Genomic DNA, 18,563 nt, shown 5'->3' on the forward strand with positions numbered 1-18,563 from the left:
GCTTTTCTCAAGTCTTTCACTGTCAGTGTCTCTGGAGAATAGAGAACAAAGCTGTGGATTGACCAGTAACCATATATTTGCCATTTTTCTTTAGTTCACGCTTTTTTCCTTTGAGTTGAGGGCACAAAGACGAAGCTGAGAGAGCGAGATTCACACCAGCACATGAAAGCTCCAAATCCTCGGGAACACAGTCCTTTAAAATAATAAGGCGTCAGATTTTCTTTGAAACCTTTGACATTTCATTTGGGACTGTTTGTCTCTACTGTTAAAGACCAACTGTCTTGTTAGAGCATACATTTTCAATCCTAAATGGGCTGTGAATATAGTCATCTGAATACTTTACAGTTATGTGACTGCTGGCAGCTGTAGAGAGAAACTCCACCCAGAAATAATCCATGTTAATTCAAAAATGGCTATTTTCAGTGGTGTAATTTTTCTTCTAACAGATAACTGGCTAAAAACTGTCAAGTAGAGCTTCAATGATTAGTCTATAAGTCAACCAAAAGAAAATGAATTCCCAACCTCTCTGATATTAGAGATAGATTTAAATATTTTAGTCACTTTTCAAGCAAAAGGGTCAAACAATTGCTGGTTCCAGCTTCTTAAATGTGAGGATTTTCTGCTTTGCCATCAATGACAGTAAATGAAGAGTCTTTGGTTTTGGACTGTTGGTTGGACAAAATGAGCAATTTCAAGACGCCACTCTAAGCTGGCTCTGGGAAATGTTTGATGAGCATTTAAATTATTTCTTTCTACTTTTTACGGATGATTAATCGTAAAAAATAACCTGCAGATTAATCGGTAATTTAATAATCATTAGTTGGAGCCATAATGTCAGGCTGTATTTAGTGCATATAGGCAGATATATAGTAGAAAAGTCATGAGTAATGTAAACATTCACAGTAAAAATCAGGTTTTGGTTCCAGGCCAAAAAAAGAGAAAGATCAAGAGCTCTTCTCTGGACATTTTACAGCAACCATACTGACTGAAATCCTTTGTAGAAAAGACAGATATTGCCATTTGATTTTCATTATGTGGTAGAGCTCTCGCTGTGCAGCCTGATCCAAAAGTTGGACTGATCATGCAGGATGCATCTGCCAAGATGCATAATAAAATCCTGCTCATATCCTAGAGGACATTTCCAGCACAGATCAACACGCAGCGAGTCCACATGCTTGTCAGCCGTTCCTCAGCTTTTTTGACAGGCAAAATAATAGATATCTCATCTTCAACTGCATTGCCTGAGGAAGTTGTAGCTAAATGATCTCAGAGCTGCAGACACAGAGGAGGCTGGAGGATGGATGCTGAGATAATAATGGACATTTAGTGGCCAAAACCCAGCAGGGTATTGCAGGGTCTCTGTCACCGCACAGCTGTCTCTGCCTTTATTGACATTTTGCGCATGCAGCCCGGCTCAGTTTACCGGATGGTTTACAGACTAACCTTGATGTCACTGTTGTTCATGCGGTGTAACTGCTGAATGACGGATGTCAAACTAACCTGCCTCTATAATAACCACCTCTGGCACCTCACACCAGAGACCTGATGCAGTTATGGAGGCGGAAAAAACAATATTGGGTAGAATTTCATTTCTGGGCCAGTCGACTGAGAGAAAGATGTCGGTGTAACATCAAATCAAATATCAGATATAGAGCAGGCAATCAAACTCGTACAACCTATGCTTTGTCCACTCGGCTGTGGGACTGACAGTCTGCACCGTGTTATCAGCAGGCCTGAGTGCCCGCGACTTCTTGGCTTCTATTATCTCCCTCTTTGCACATGACGAGCCGTTCGACATCCATCATGAGTGAGGCTGAGAGCTCTCTGTTTGAAGAGAGAGAGGGAGAAAAAAAAAATACACCGGCCAGCCACTTACTCTGTGGTTATCTTCAAATGTCAGATGGTGAAGCACATCACGGTCAGCCTGAAACATGTTGAGCAGAACAGCTTTGGAGGACCTCACTTCCCGATCCCAGCAGCTCTCACAGAGATTCAGCGCTGTTAGGAAAAATAACATCGACTTCTAACCTGCCGTCACTTCGTCAGAGCAGCTCAGCCAGCCACTGGCACTGTGCTGTTTTGACAAGCAATCAGCTGAATCTCCCTTTTATTTGTGTAATTTCACCCTGAAATAATCGCATCAAGTGCGCGCCTTGTGAGAGAGCCAAATTCAATTTGAGAAGCCTTTCTGACAATTTTCTAATAAAAGCCATATCTTCAATTTTGCTGCATTGATGTGCTTTAACAGAGCCAGGAGGCACGAGGAGGCAGAAGAAGGAAGTGGCCCTGAGGGGAATGCCAACAAAGTAGCAGCATTAGAGTAGCACTATCAGGAGTAGCACTATCAGGTCATGATAGCGACACATTCACTAATGATCAAGTCTTAGCTGGCGGTGCAGGAGATAAGTAGATGTGAGTGATATCAGTGGCAGTGGAGAAACACGCATCACCTCCCAAGGGCTTGGCTCCACACATAATCACAGTGTAATTACAAATCCTCCATTCTGCTTCACCTTAACAGGTGACACCCTTCTCTTCAGTTGTGTCTGTTAAAAGCCTTCTGGTTTCCTTCCAATTTGCCCATGTAATGGTGCTTATATACAGGCAGTCAGACTTTAACACCAGGGTGTGGAGTCTGTAATGAGGTCCATGTATTTCATAAAAAAAAAATCAATGCTTTGTTCTAGAAGCGCTCAGACGCTGCCAAGGAAAAAATAATTTGATCCCATTTTCACTTTTGAATGGATTTAGATTACTTTGTCCTGCAATGATTTATTTAAAATGAAAGCCACAACACAAAGCAGACAAATAATGGTGGTCAGATGGTGGTCATTATCTTGGAGCTATACGCTGAAGATTGGTGTTTTCATTATGTTGGTGAGTTTATAAAGCCTGAGAATAACTCATATTTAATCATTTCAATTCATCCACACCATCTCCCGCTAGAGACATCAACTCGTGAGCCAGCTCAAGCAATAGCTTGAATATTTGATTAAAAAGCCCTGGGTTCAGTCACAGTGTGACTCTAAATCACTCCCAGGAAAACTTTCTGTATCATTCTGCTGTAACTGTAACTTCAGACATGTTGCTCTAGCCGTGAAGACCCCGAGCGAGCCCAGGGGACAATAACAACTGGGTGTAGCTGGCTTGTCAGGCCTGAGAGAGCAACATGCAGAGGGGGGCTCAGACTGGTCCAGACCTAGCATTAGTGCAGAGAGCAAAGTCACCCCGCTGGATCAAAGAGTACCTTTGTTCCCATGCTCCCTTTGGGAAGGAGCTGAACTCTCAGCTTTCGCTTTTCATTTCAGTTTTCTGTGACATTTTGTTTCAATTCAAGAAAAAGAAACCGTGAGTCAAGCAAGAAACAAGCAGAAAGAGTTTAGAGAATATGTGACTAATGATAATAAAGGGCATGAAAGCGGCAGAGGAAGAGGCGGAGTGGGCACAGAGGGCAGATTGTCTTGCTAATGTTCCCTGCTCTCAGAACAGGTGAGGAAAGAGATAAGGTATCAGTCTGCTGATATCATTATCCCCTCCTATCACACAGCTATTTGTAAACTGCATCTGACCCAACAGGTCACAGCATGATCCTCATCTGGACTCCAACAATTGTTATTTCCAATGTATTTATTACAGCAATTGTCTCTGCGTGGAAATTAAAGGTGCAATTTTTAAGATATGGCCAGTATTTGAAGCACCAATGACTGCTACTCACTATGCACTCTGCTGTATCTATCCTTGGCTGTAGCTAGCTGCCGTTAGCTAATTAGCAACAAATTCTTAACAAGGCAATAAAGCTCGGTTGTAGAAAAATACAGTTGTATTTTTCTGCTTAGTAGGGAAAAAAAGTGTTAAAATATTTAAATATTTTCCTCTCTTGATACTTTGTGAGTTCATTTTGTTTACTTATTAGACTCAGTGGCACAATCCGATGGCATATCTGACTTACTACCCCTTTAATAATAGTTTCCAAACCTCAGGCAGCTCTGTAGAGGTCTTGAGCGGTTTTCCAAAACAATCCTATATATGGCCATCAGCCCATTCTAATCTTCATAAACAGATACAAATATGGGAAGAGCACGTCTTCTGTCCTGTTTATAGCCTCCTCTAGCTCTCTCAGAGATGAAGCCCACTTTGTGCATTCCTCAGACTTTGTGTTATGCTTTCACAGGGCTGCATTTTGGAAAGAGTGGCTCAAAATACATCCAGACACTCTGTCTTACGGTGGGCTGCATGGGCGTCCCATCTCGGGGCCTCTTATTCCAAAGCACTTTCACAGCTTTCGTCTGCTGGCGATCGGGTAAATGCCTGACTTCAAGCTCTTTCTTGCCGGGTTTTGTTTATGTCTTGCTGTTGCTGCTGAATTTCTTCTCTTTTGGGTTCATGGGAAGGCCAGACAACAACTGTTGAGGCTTGACTACAATCTGCTCATGGAGGGTAAAAATAGACTTTGGGAGCTGGACTGACTGTCGGCAGCATGGTTGTGTGCTGCCTCTTGAATCTAGCTTAACTTTTTTTTTATCTTGATAAACAGAACACAGGCCGCTAAAAATCTGCAGGGATCTCTCCAAATGTTGACCCTCCCTCGCCTCTCCCTTTTTCTCCCTCCTGGTCTCTCTCTCCTTCGGGCCTGCACCTCCTGCTGCTGTAGAAACCAGATCCTATCATGGGAGAGCCCACCCAACTGCTGCTGACCAGCTGGAATGAGAGTCTGGGAAGCAAAGCAAAACTGGAGTCACACTGCGTCGCCTTGCACACAAACACCAAACCCTCCCCAGACTCCACAAGTACAGCCGAGGGCCTCAAAATGGAGCTTGTGTCAGCTGTATAAAACTGAGGCATGCACACTTTTCTTCCTGAGACATAATTTCAAGCGTCACAATTACAGGGTTGTCATTTTATGATAATGACAGGAGTGACATTTTTGCTTATTACTACGCCAAGGTGCCTTTGATGGCGGCGTTTCTGCAAGGCTTAAAAAAAAGAAAGTCCACAATGCATCAAACTGAAGTCTTATTTGTATTGATCACTAACACACAAACACTCATTCTCCCAAGGGTCTTGCCGCCTCTAATTTATATACGCTGGATTCATAACGGAGAAATCCTCGACTCTGTTAGTATTCACAATCACAAGCTAAATATAGATTTTAGCCCGCTGCTGTAAAGACAAAAGAAAAGCTGTGAAATTTATTCAAATCAAACATTTACTCATGTGCAACACATGCAAGCGCACTCATTAAAAGCCTCAGATTAAACTTGTAGTGGTGCTAAGGATAGGGAAATTGGGGATAGGACGGGGGGGGGTAGGGGGCGACAGAATATATTTACCCTGAATTCCCAGCATTACTTAAGGCAGACAGGGCCAGGCTTCAGCTCACAGGACATTAACCCACTGAGCCACATGCTGGCTAAACTAACAGCCACTCTCAAATACCAGTTTTACACCAAAATGAGTGCATATATGTAGGTTTTTAAAGATCGGTGAATGACTCATTTCTCCTTGCTGGTAGATGAGTTTGCCTCTGCTTTTTTAATCTCACATCCGATGTCACAAACGCTCAAGAAAGCAGGTAGAGGCAGAAGGTCGTGAACCTCATCAGACTGTAGCCAGACGATGTTAAAAATTCAATAACATTCTGATTTGGATGCATCGTTTTTTCCAGAGCTGATGCTGGAAATAGCCAAGGAGTGAGACATCTCATCAGTTGCAACAATTATATCGTAAGAAATTTCATTTTTCAAGCGAAAACTTTGAGTTCTAGCTTCTTAAAAGTCAGGATTTGCTGCTTTTCTTTGTCATTTATGACGTTAAATAAAAAGCCTTTGGGTTTTGGACTGTTGGTTGGACAAAAGAGGCAATGTGAAGATGTCACTGTGGGCTCTGTGATGACTGAATGCATTTTTATTTTACAGACTAAAAGATTGATCAGTCAATTGTGAAAACAAGCGCCAGATTAATTAATAATGAAAACATGATGATGAAAACATCAGTTGGTTCATTAATCGGTTTGACTGAACAATGTTTGAGACGGCACCGACATCCTTTACTTCTACACCCGTCACTGCCGATTAGAGGTAGAGCCAAGATAAACACACCGTTGCTCCTGCAGAGTCAGAGATTGTACCCTTTCCCACTGAAGGCAAAAGTCAGATGTTCGTGAGTTTGTAAAAGGAGTAAAAGCTTTGAACTTTACAGGCTGCATCTGTCCTTTTCACGTATGCAAATACTGTCACCAAGTTAACAGGCTGTGGGGCCACTCGTGACGGACAAATGCATGTGCACAGGTGACCCTGTCCTCCTCTGATCTGATCTTCAGCTGCTTTTTACGCCACCGTCACCTGTCCTCACTGTCTAGAAGCATGTTTGAGTGACTCGCTGAGCGACAAAGTTCCTCTCTCAGAGCTGTACACTGACCCTGATCTAATTCTCCCGGGCACAGAGGCGACTCTTTTCCACACATTACCTACCCTGAGAGCTCCCTTCATGCAGCTCTTAATGCTATTCCCGGCCTTTCAGGGAGAAGATACAGGAGATACTCGGACACAGCGAGGCAAATTAAATGAGGCATCCACGAGTCGAAGTGGCAAAAAGGAGAAAAATGACTCAGATTCTTAAGCTAGTATTCACTTTGCCTCTGTGGGACATTCAAGTTTACAACTGTATAATGTGTCCATGGTTTGAGGGGAAAGAAACTGAAGACAGGCAATTACTGTGGATTCCTTTTACCTAAAATAGTCTCCTCTCTCGGCTATTCTGCGCTGCCATCTTATTTGCAGATCTGTCTCCATACATCCAGCCCATATTCTATTTCCTTGCTGGCCTGCTACTTGACCTACGAGGAGGCAGCACAAAAGTAGTATTGACCCCACATTCCCCCTCACTAGGAAGAACAGGGTATAATTATCTGCAGTGTTAAAAGCACGTTGCCTCTGAGACTGTAAAACAGAGTCGGAATACTGAGCAAACTACTTCATCCCACAGGGCTCAGACCCAATCCATCCAATCCATACTTATTCATTTATTCAGCCGACTCATGGCCTCTGCCTCCCTCAGACAAGTCTGACAGGTCAAATGTGGGCTTTCCATCTTCTTCATCCCTAATTAGACAAAACATGTGGTGAGGTACACAGGTATTTTTTTCTTTCCTTTGTTCCGTCTTTGTGTTTCCGCTCACACAATAGGGTGCATCTGCCACATAAACACGGACTAAGACGGCTCAGACTGCATGAAAGGGTTCATTGTTGTGTCCCTACCTGTGACTAAAGTATTGCTCACTGTAAGTACAGACGAGGGCAGCGACATCCAACATGCCCTCCGCAATGGATGTCGCCAGTGATACAGAGAAGCGGAGCCTCCACCATCTGTTAAACATCTGTCTGAGCGGTGATTCATCCGCTCACACATATTCTCAGTTTTAGGTGTCAGCGACGTCAAAGACGTGATATGTGTTAACAATTACTTTCCTGCCTGCTTCCCCCTCTCTGTTGACGCAGAAGGGAACACGGGTAATCATCTCAGAAAACAAACTACACAAAGATTTAATTAGGTTCAGAGTGCTGGGGCTACAACTAACAATGTCAGTTGCCTTGTTAGCAACTCGAGCGGTGTGGGTTTGAAATTTGATTCAGACCTTCCATCAGGATGAATAACTTTTGATGATCCCTCCGTGGTGACTTTTAATCTACCGGCATCATCAGGTCAGAATTTATATTTCTACAGTGCTTCCAAAACTAATTCCCATCAGCCTCAGTCGCACTTTGTGTTTAGCGCTATTGAGCAAACGTGAGCATACCAACGCACTAGGCTAATCTAATTAAAATATGTGAACGAGCAGGCTGGCATTGTTTGTTACTATTGTAAACACATCGACCTAAAGCCAGTCAGGCTGGAAGCGTGTCGTTAGTTTCTCGTTAGCAGACTCCCATTTCTGAGCTGGAAAAAAATCTGAGTCCTTCAAAAAGTCCAGCAGAATTAAACAACTTTTAAACAAATCATCCACAAGCTTGCATAGGCAACTGAGAGAGACAGGGAAAGTCTCATTTTTCACTTCACCTGACAATCTGCTCACATATGGCAAATAAAAAAGTGATAAATATGTGTAAATTCCAACAAACTGTTACATAAAGCTCCTTTAAAGTATGTATCTCTTGACGGTTCATAGAAAAAACTTTCGGCATTTAGCAGTGAGCCAGGCTCCATTAAATTTAACAATATGGTGATGGAGGTTTTCCCCACAACAATAGGAACTGAAGAAAGTATTTTTACACCATGACATTGTTACTAAAATAAAAATCTGCACGCCGTTTTCCCGTCTCTTTAGTTCGTACACAAATGACTGCTGGCCAAAACACATAGCACATGGTGAACAGGGTAAATGTTGGCACCGTAGCTGACGTTTGCAGTTGGCTCAAACTACCAAAGTTGCTCACTACAGCCTCACAGAGCTGCTAGCATGGCTGATTCTTGTTAATTAATGGTTTATTCAGTCTATAAAATGTCAGAAGTAGGTTAAAAAACAAAAAACGCATATCCTAATTTCCCGGAGGCTGCAGTTAAATTGCTTGTTTTATCTAACCAACAGCCCAGGACCAGAATGATAAAACACAACCGAGAATTGTCACATTTGAATAGCTGGAACCGGCAAACGTTTGACATTTTTGCTTGGTAAATTACTTACAAATTAACAATTAGCACTATCGAAATTATATCCCAAATTCATTCATTCCCCACAACTGTCAGGCTCCCTTGCTCTCTGTTTTCCCGGCTGCATTAATGCCAGACACGAATCCAGACACACCAGACACATTTTCTGGAACAGTTCTGTTCCGAGTGACAAAACCAACCCGATATGCAGCACGCCTGCTACTATGGCAGTGAAAACAATGACTTAACAGAGGAACAGACTGAAATAACCCTCCTGTCTGTCCTTTGGTTCCCCAGACTTCCTGTTTGACAAAACTAAATCCCTGTTGATGCTGGGCTTTCCGCCCTGTTTCTCTCTGTTTCTGTCCCTCTGTTTTTTTCATCCGTTCTCTCTTTCTGTCTTTCTAGCTGAGCCCAGGTCCACACTTCGGGTCAGTGGGTACTGGCCCAATCTATTTGTTTTTCTGCTTGCAGACAGAAATGTGCACGGCCACTGCGAGGAGGAGGAGGAGGAGGAGGAGGAGGAGGAGGAGGAGGAGGAGGAGGAGGAGAGTGAGGGAAGGAGCTGGAGAAGGAGAGAGGAAGGACACAGAGGGGTGGACAGAAAGCAGAATTAGGGGAAAGGTGAAACAAGCCTGAAATAGAGAGTTTAAGACTGCGAGCAGTGGAAATAATACTGTAGTAACCAGAAAGGTCAGAAAAGGGGGGCAGGGAAGGATGTGTGAGAAAGTGAAGGGTGAAGGAGGCAGACAGACCGGAGCGATGGAGAATACAGACTCCCAACGCTGCACAGGCTACGTTTCGTTGACTATAAACACCCTTGTGGTGATGTTGGTGGGGGTCTGAGGGAACTGTACGTGGAGCAAAAATAGCTGCCGGCTGAATGAGCGCATTACAGTGTTGCAAGAGTGGTTTGCACTTTAGGTGATCAATCAACCCAGAGGAAGAGACGTCCACTTTATAACCATCAGTGGCCGGAAACGTAAGCAATGAAGAGCGAGATAAAAACCATTACTTGAAGTCTCGTCCGTGGTGAAAAGACCCGGCTTTCTTCCCCTAAACATATAGACTAGAGTTAACTCATTAGTTTCATGCAATTCTGACGTGGCGGATGAGACAGTGTAGTCCATCATCATCACATCAAAGTGGCAGCCCTACAATGAGGAAGGAATACAGATAGGTTTTAGGAAGTAAAAGGATAACACGGCGTGTCAGGGAGTGTTTACCCATCGCCTCGGAAATGTCTCGTGATCCGACACCATTAAACAATGACTGTCAAGAGACGCTGAACTTCCAGACAGACTACTCCCCCGGAAAAAATGAGCTCTTCATCCTCCCAAAGCCTTTCTCATATGGATGCGATTTCATTTTGTTGTACCTCTTGAAAATGAGTGCTGGTGCTGAGGGGGGAGTGGAAGCACACATTCTGGGACTGGGCGGGTTCCAGCTGGCGAGAACTCACAAAGCCGACACAAGGACAAAGCTCCTGGCTGTGCTGGTATGGCTCTTGAACAGGACAACACACTCCTGTGCCAAATAGCCCTTGGCAACATTATGGAAGCCACAATAGCGGCCCATCTGTAATTTATTTACATGTCTTTAAATTTATCGCTTGTGCTCGTGCTCGTGCCCTTGACACGAACTTTGAGCTACAGAGGTGGTGCAGACAGATGTGGTATATCTGATTTCATCAGCATGACCAAGATACTTTATTACATGTGGTGTGTTCACCTCCGGGGGAACAACAGAGCTATTCCAGAAAGTGATACACTTCGAACTGAGGCAAACTTTCCTGAAACAGACCCAGAGTTGTATCCTCTTTGCAGCTTCATATTGTTCATTTACTGATATTCCACACCAGTGTGGGCAAACGAGATGCTGGCACAGAGGTGTAAACAGAGCCAATCAACCAGAAAACGAAAAGGAGAGGCTTTCCCAGAAGGCAATACAGCCAATTATTTGATAGTTCAGATCAACTGCAGCTTCAGCAGAGGCTGATGTGGGAAGTATTCAACCACTGCAGCCAACAAGCCTGCGCACATTGCGGAGGCTAGACTCAGTGCATCGCATTGTTTCGCCCACAAATAAACCAGTTTAATACGGTTTCATCTTCTGTTATTAAATTCTGTTTCTACTCACTTTGAAGTGTGAGCCATTTCTTCAACTCGGCTTTGAAGAAATAGAAGAAAAAAAATATCCACACCAAAAGCCTTGCAACTGGTCAAAAGATTCTTGTGTGTCAAATAAATGACAAGTTAGTCATCTCACCCTGAAACACCTCACATGGGAGCATCAGAAGGCAGAGTGTGCAAACCCACAATTTCTGATCTCATTTCATCAAAGGACGGTCATAACCCAGGGGTAATATTTAATGTAAAAGACATTTAATTTCTCTAATTCATAATAAATGCTTTTAGCCAATCCCACAGCATTGAATATTCCTCCCATAACTGTGAAGAGTTATCAGTACTTCTCCCAACAATGACAGACAGAATTAGACTCAATAGCTTCCCTGCTGACCAACCCTCCCATATGGCAGTGAAATATGCTGCGTCGGGCTGTTTCATGCATTTTTTTTGTCTATCCCTTGGGGATATTACACCTATATACTGTACATCCGCACCTCCTCTGAGGCGGCAGCAGCAGCAGCTCATACGAAGTCCTCTACTTGTACTCTCCGTACAGCTCCAACAAACTCCCTGAGAAGAGGCGAAGCACAGCCCATCATGGATCATATTGTTTGTCTGGCTATTTCAGTTTCAAGGACGCAGTAGTTCAACACCTTTTCAGTAAAATACAGCTTATATCCTTTGGCCTTGAGCAGCTATATCTCCTGACATTTTTATCAAGCGTTAAAATGATTTCAACCCAGCTGACTTTCTCCGTGGGTCAGGCCAATATTTTTAAGAGACTTCCAACATGTTTGGGAACACTTTATCACCGCCTGTCCTGATGTGACTGGTGATGTTTCCTGGGCTTCAAACCCTGCAAATCAACCTGTGGGACCATTGTTTTTTAGATCACAGCAGCTTTTTTCTGATTGATTGTCTTGAAAGGGCAACAAGGTTTAGTTGTCAGTGAAATAAGATGGATCTAATTTCCAATTCATGTTGCTAAATGGATATCACCAAACTTCACAGCCGACAATGAGCTGCAAAGCCAATTAGAGCTGGCAAGAAAATGAAGCAGAGAAGGAAAAAAATGAAATACTTTGAAGTTGGCAACACAATGAAATCTATACAATAAGAACATCAGACAGCGCACAAGCTAGTCTTTTTTTCCCCCCAGTCTTATAATTTACCTCTGGCTCCAGTACAGACATTTCAACCTGCTTCTCCTAACCAGTCTTTTCTATCTCGTCATTATTGTCTCTACTCTAACTGCTGTTACTCTTCTTCTTTCTCAAATTCCAACAGCACCACAGTCATTTAACGAAGTTTTACATTTCTTTCTATAAAGGTCCTAAAACACCCGGACTACGTAGCCCGTCAGCCAATGTTGGTGAGTGCCTTTGGACCTAGTTTTTGTGATGTCCCCTGCATCGTTGGCGCTAGTACACCCTTGTCCGATTGGCTGTTCAGCTAAGCGAATCAGTGCACAGAATGAGCAACTAAATACCGGAAAGAAAGCCCCTCGAGCTTGTCGCTGTATCTGTGATTTCAGCTGCAGTTTCTCCTTATTTTTTGCCTCCGCCTCCTGCAGCTTTTTATCATGTTCTCTATTAGAAGTGACTACATTAGCGAGAGTGGTATGAAAATGATTTCAAATCTGATGATTTATCATAACAACGGTTTGTATATCCGCAGCTTTGAATGACGCGTACAGACTGCCGCCACCTGGTGGTATGGAGAGTCATTTCCTCTCATGCCGGCGTAGAACATAAAAGCTTCTCGACCATCGTCTGAAGTCTTAATGGTGTGTTCAAGTGAAGCAGCCAAGACACAGGCAACATGAGACAAAGCAACAGTCAGCCACCGTCCCTGCCTCCAAAGTTTCAAAAGTCAACTTGACAGGCAAGCGAGTACTGACGGGTTTGAAGAGGAGAAATGCTCCCTGCTGGTTTATATTTGCACGTGGTTGAGACCGCTTAAATCCCATAGAGGAGATCAATTTCTCCCTCGTTATCAGTCTTTTTCAGTCAGCCGATGGAACATCTCCTTCTTTCCGAATACTGATTTGGACAACAATTACCATGGCAACGGCAGAAGCTTCGAAGCATTCTTATCAGCCCTCCACCAATCACCAATATCATAAAGTGAAAGCAGTATATCTGTATCAAAAACGGCCATTAGAAAGTGACTTGGTGATGCCCCAGGCTCCCATCACTATCCCTAATACTTAACTGGTGATAGAGCAGACCAGTCATCCAATCTGCCAAACTGTCAGTCATCTTCAGGCCATCAAACAGCAAAAATGTCAAAATAAAACTACCTGTCAGGTGCACAGAGGACAGAAATAAAAAGAGGATACGAAAGCATAAAACGAAGGGGGAGTTATTGTGTTGAGAGGAAGCGTGTAAAAAACGTACACAGAGGTCTTAAATAGTGCCTATTGAAAACAAAACGTTAAATAGCTTTCCTCCCGCTGTGTTCAGCTCTGCTCCGGGCACCCAAAAGACAAGGCGAGGCTCTGCAGGGGGGAATCAAAATCCCTAACAACCAAATCCAAGCCAAGTCGAGAATCTTTTTAATGTCTGAACCTCCTGTCTGTGCCTCGGCCGTTTGGAGCCCGCACCGCTGCATAACTAAGAAACTACAGTGAAGGCAGTTGTTTAATGTAAGCAGCCGCACAGCGTTCTCAGGCCTTTGATTTATGAGCCAGAACAGTCTCATAGTCTCATACTCGAACTCTAACTCTCTGGCCTGTAGAGGAAATCTGGGCCTTTGCCACTACCAATTAACCAGCTGCCCATAGTGTCCTGGGAGAAAACAGCATTATAAGAGGGAAACAACAACAGCAGCGACAATAATAGTTATTGTTAAAGTTCTCCTCTCAGTCGGAGCTGCAGCTAATGAGATAAAGCACTGATAAATCCCTTCAACTCTAATCTGTTTTGTGGGATTGAGATAAATTACAGGGAGATATAAAGTGGATGTTTTACTTGTGGCAGCCCAGAGGCCCTCACTGGTAAGACACTCTTCATTAGTGGCCAACAATAGGAACAGAGGAAACACAAAAAGACACCGGCATCAGACGGTGAACCATGAGGCTCCTCTGGATCTGCTGAATCCTCATGCGTTGCCTCACCGACTGCTCGCCTCATTTACTCCCCTCTCCCTGTTCCTGCTAATTGCTGAGATTTGATCATATCTCTCGGCACACACTTCTGTTTTCCCCCTGCGGATCTTTATTTCTCAGCAAGGTTCTTGCTTAATAATAAGTGAATGCTGAATGTTTCAATCATCAGGCATTTTCCCACTCTCTCTGAGCCCGCCTTGACATTTTTACACCCTTTGATAGAGGACAATACACAGAGCAGCCCACTGAGCTTCCCAATTGTGTCACTTCCAATTAGCCCTTCTGAGACATTTCTGCCCTTTGGCTCACCAGCGTTCAAGTTTAAAAGTACTGAGCAATGGCCCTTGTGTTGTACCCCGCCTCCCAACGCTCTCCCTCCGTCTAAATTCATGCGTGTCTGGATTTGTGACTCCACGAAGAGGGAAATCTCAAGAAAGACAGACAGGGATTTTTTAATCCTATAACCCAAAATAGCAACTTGCTGTAATGCTGCATGTATGGGGTTGCTGTGAGCTTAAAAGGGAGCTCTCTTTACATAAAAGTGCACATTTTTGAATAAACCGGCCAGCCTTCACCTTAATCATCCTCCATATTATACATCATTAATACTGATGTTCCTAAGTAGCTAAGCCTTTCAGAAGTAGGACATGGCACGTTGTGGTGGTCCTCTGTAGATTTATCCTTCTGAAAAACCTGGCAGCTCCGTCAAATCTGCCTGCAACCTGCTTTTCTGTCACATCACTTTTCTTAAAGCCAAACTGAAGTGAGGGGGATTGTAAATAGCAGAGTGGTGAGCCACAGTATGCGAGCAAGAGTTCTGGAGTTAATGAGAGGGCCGCAGCGCCGCAGCTTCTTAAACTGGGGCAGAGAAACTTGCAGCCTTCCCTCAGACCTCGCGTCCCGCGAGCACACATGTGCAAAACCAACAGCGCACACAAACAAAAGCCGGTGGCGTGCGGAGCCGTGTCCGCTCACTCAGAGAAATCAAACAAACAAACAAACAAACAAAAAGACATCTCTATAGGCAGAGCTGCAGCGTGGACAGGGCTCTATTTTTGCAAAGAGAATGACAAAGGGCGTGGGTTTCTTTTCAACTTTAAGAGGCGGATTCTGGCTCAAACCCAGAGCACAAATGAAGCTCAGTTTCAACAGTCAAACTCAAAACAAAAGCTATGGATTGATGCTGAATGTCTGCTGTCAAATGATATGTTCCACCTTATTTACAATATGTGAGCCCAGTCCAAGCTTTCTTAAACAGGACCAGAGCCAAACGGGACTAAAAGCCATTCACAAAATGTTGGCAAACACTTTTGGCACCAACACCCTCAATATGAAATCAGAACGAGCTGAAAGAAACTCACATAGTCCAATAAAAGCATTGTGCAAAACTGGGTGTGCGTGTTGCTTTTAAACTGCAGTCATTAGTTAAGAAATGAAAACTGACCCAACATCATTACCTGAGTAACATGACCAACATCTCACTGGAGCACTTTTCATTTCTTACTGAGGAAACAACAGCTTCTCTGGGCCGACGGCAGCTTCGCTGGCCAAGAAAAGTTGGCCAGAGGTAACATTTCTATGCTTATTAAGATTTCTATGCCTCCTTGTTTCCTCACCAATGTGATTTTGTTTCATTACAAAACACTTTTCTCCAAGAGATTAAACCAAATTAGGAGTTAATTACAGCCATTAAAACCTGCCAATTCTCCACATTGATATCTTAGGAGGTATCTGTAGTCTTCTTACAGTGGAAAGCAAAACATCCAAAAATATGTGCTGTGACAGGTCAAAACATGACAGCTTCATTGACCACAGCGTGGAGGTGGAGTCCGGGTTGATTGCAGGTACAAACACAAACGAAACAACACAGCAACTCACCTCCAACAAACTGGATGCCGCCGGCCACGCGTCCGATCGTACGTGAGATGAGGTCGGAGATGCAGCAGCCCATGAGAGCTGTGAGCGCCACCAGCAAGAGGAGGCCGCATCCCACGCCCGTCACCACCGTGCAGATCCTCCACTCCAGGCTCGGGATGCCGTGGAAGGAGGCGTAGCGCCCACACTGCTCCAGCATCACCGTGGCCTGCCTCTCCTCGTCCCTCACCGGGTAGGAGCACCGGCGGAAGGTGCCAAAGGACACAGGCTTGTCCATCTGCGTCCCCAGCAGCCAGTAGGGCATGAAGAAGCCAACGCAGGAGGCAGCAGCACACAGCAGGGACAGCAGCGCCCAGATAACACCCGCACAGGTCAGACTAGAGCCCATGGTAAACAGCGAGCAGGAGGTTCACACAGTCACTGAACTATAACAGCAGTTTCAGGAGCAGTCGCCGTGTTGAGGGAAGCCTTGCAGCGAGCATTTAACACCAGCAGTCTTCACCTTATCAGTGACTCCGGGTCCCTGTCAGGACGAAGACAAAAATCCAGGGTGAGCACTCACAAAACTCATCACAGCTTAATAAACCTGTCCCCCAGTCATTATATAGTAACATATGAAAGAATCCCAGACAGGATTACTCATTAGATATTTGTGCAGCAAATTACTTTAAAACTTAATTAAATGATGAAAGACTAAACAAAAGTGGACAGTTTGATGAGAGCAGAGCTCCAGACTCACTTTTCACATTGGATGCACTGGTGAGCTGAACTTTTTCATCAAGATGCACCAGCACATAATTCAGGTGCACCTGATAGCACACATTATGTTAATGATCGTGAAGAGTAATAAAGGTCCAAATCATGTTTTTCTGCATATAAATCACAGCTAGAGAGAAGACAACAAGAAATTGCAATAAACTCAGTTGTATTAAAACTAAACTAAATGAATAATTCAATTTCAGGTCACACCCTGGAGCCCTGGAGCTCAGGAGAGGCATATTATTCAAAACAGATTCAATAAAATTATGTTTTGATTCTTATGTAACAGAAACCACAATCCAATAATAAGGAAATCACAGGCCAATAAAAAGCATGTTTCTCTTCAGAACAGCAACAATTAATAAGCTGTGAAATATTACATCAGTCACCAACTATTCTCATAATCGATTAATTGGTTTGAGCGTTGTTTTTTAAGGAATTCTCAGATCCCAGCTTCTTTAATGTGATTTTAAACGGTTTCTTTACTCCTCTGCGACAGTAAACTGAATATCTTTGGGTTGTGGACACAACAGGACATTTGAGGGTCTCATCTTGGGCTTTGGGAAACACTGATTCACCATTTTATAGACCGAACAACTAATCGATTAATCTAGAAAATAATCGACAGATTGTTAGCTGCAGCCCTGTTTCCCTTTATCGTCATATAGGAAATAATAAAACACTTTAAGAGCATGCAAAACTACTCGTATACATGCAAACAGGTCGTCCACTATCAGAACATCTGTGAATATTTCATACAGCTGCTGGTAATTTAGTTTATTTTAGGAAACAATGTTAACTCTTCCAGAAAGAGCAATGAACTTTAAAGTCACATCAGAACTACACGCACAACTGTAATATCACATGAAGTGCCACAGAAACACACATGTGATTCAGGAGACACACCAGGAGCAGGAGCAGGAGCGGTGGGTTTCGTTAGGGGTGACCTCACGGAGCACGCTGCATTATCGCAGTGCTCACACTGTCGGAATGTGAATAATGAAAACAAGGCGAAGAGACGGGGAAAGAGGGAGAGAGCTTACATGTTGGGAGAGCTCCGGAATAAGGTGCGCTCGGTGTCCACTCAGAGGTTATTTCCATCTGCTGACTCCAGCTGTGCGGTGTCTCCGAGCAAACTTTTCTCCAGTCGAGGGACAGAGAGGAGGAATGCGTTCGACCTGAGAAGGTTAAATCCAAAAAAAAGTGAGCGCGGGATCCGTTCACAAATCACTTCCTCTTCATCAATGTGTTCAACCGCGGCTGAGATCAATTATTCACCCCTGTGCGGTGCAGAAACGTGCGGAGCTGACTGACTGACTGACTGACTGAGTGACTGACTGGACCCGTTTCTACATTCCTGCTCACGGAGAGAGAGGGGAGGGGAGGGGAGGGGAGGGGGGAGAGAGAGAGAGAGAGAGAGAGAGAGAGAGAGAGAGAGAGAGAGAGAGGGAGGGGAGGGGAGGGGAGGGGAGGGGGCGAGTCCATGAAACACTCTCGGGAGGTGACCATCAATCACGCAGATCCCCACCCAGGGGCCGGACTCACCGCTACTATCATTCCCGACATGCTCCTGATGCATTCACTGACGCCTCGTAAACCTCAACTGTTGACTTGGAAATAACAGTGCTGAATCTCATGAACCTCAACGGGGTTTTTGTGGCGATGAAGGTTTGGAGAGTGAGGGACACTATTTTTGTAGCAGGCCTTTAGTACAAGAATATGGTAAATATTCGTTTTAGTGAATACAAGTCATTATTACAGTTACATAGTTGACTTCTGTGACTTATTACAATATCTAGCCAACACTCACTCAGCTACACACATACATTATACCTTTTCTGAAATCCCTGAGATGTTTTCCAACCACAACAGAGGCAAGAATCCAGACATCATACCCTGAGACATTGCGCACATATTAGTGAAAAAAAAAAAAAAACATTCTGCAAAATTTGACAATCTGGGACACTTGTATTAGGCTTAAAAAAATACTTTATGCATGGCAAGATCAATGTCACCTTTTGTTGAAAAGCATTATGAAAAAAGGA

The 18,563-nt window shown here is 43.9% G+C and overlaps 1 protein-coding gene across 1 annotated transcript in view; it reads right to left on the reverse strand.

The window, feature by feature from the left end:
• Positions 1-17,858, reverse strand: part of LOC311255677 (LHFPL tetraspan subfamily member 6 protein) — a 52,080-nt gene extending 34,222 nt beyond the window's left edge. Inside the window, exons 1-2 of the mRNA XM_084350328.1 lie at positions 17,562-17,858; positions 15,763-16,282 (exon numbers count right to left, since the gene is read on the reverse strand). Coding sequence (XP_084206454.1) covers positions 15,763-16,147 — 385 coding nt within the window. The 5' untranslated portion in view covers positions 16,148-16,282; positions 17,562-17,858. The remainder of the gene's footprint in view (positions 1-15,762; positions 16,283-17,561) is intronic.
• Positions 17,859-18,563: the final 705 nt, after the last annotated feature.

This window comes from Pagrus pagrus (assembly GCF_965226575.1).
Source record: "Pagrus pagrus genome assembly, chromosome: 4".
In the NCBI taxonomy this organism is placed as follows: Eukaryota; Metazoa; Chordata; class Actinopteri; order Spariformes; family Sparidae; genus Pagrus; species Pagrus pagrus.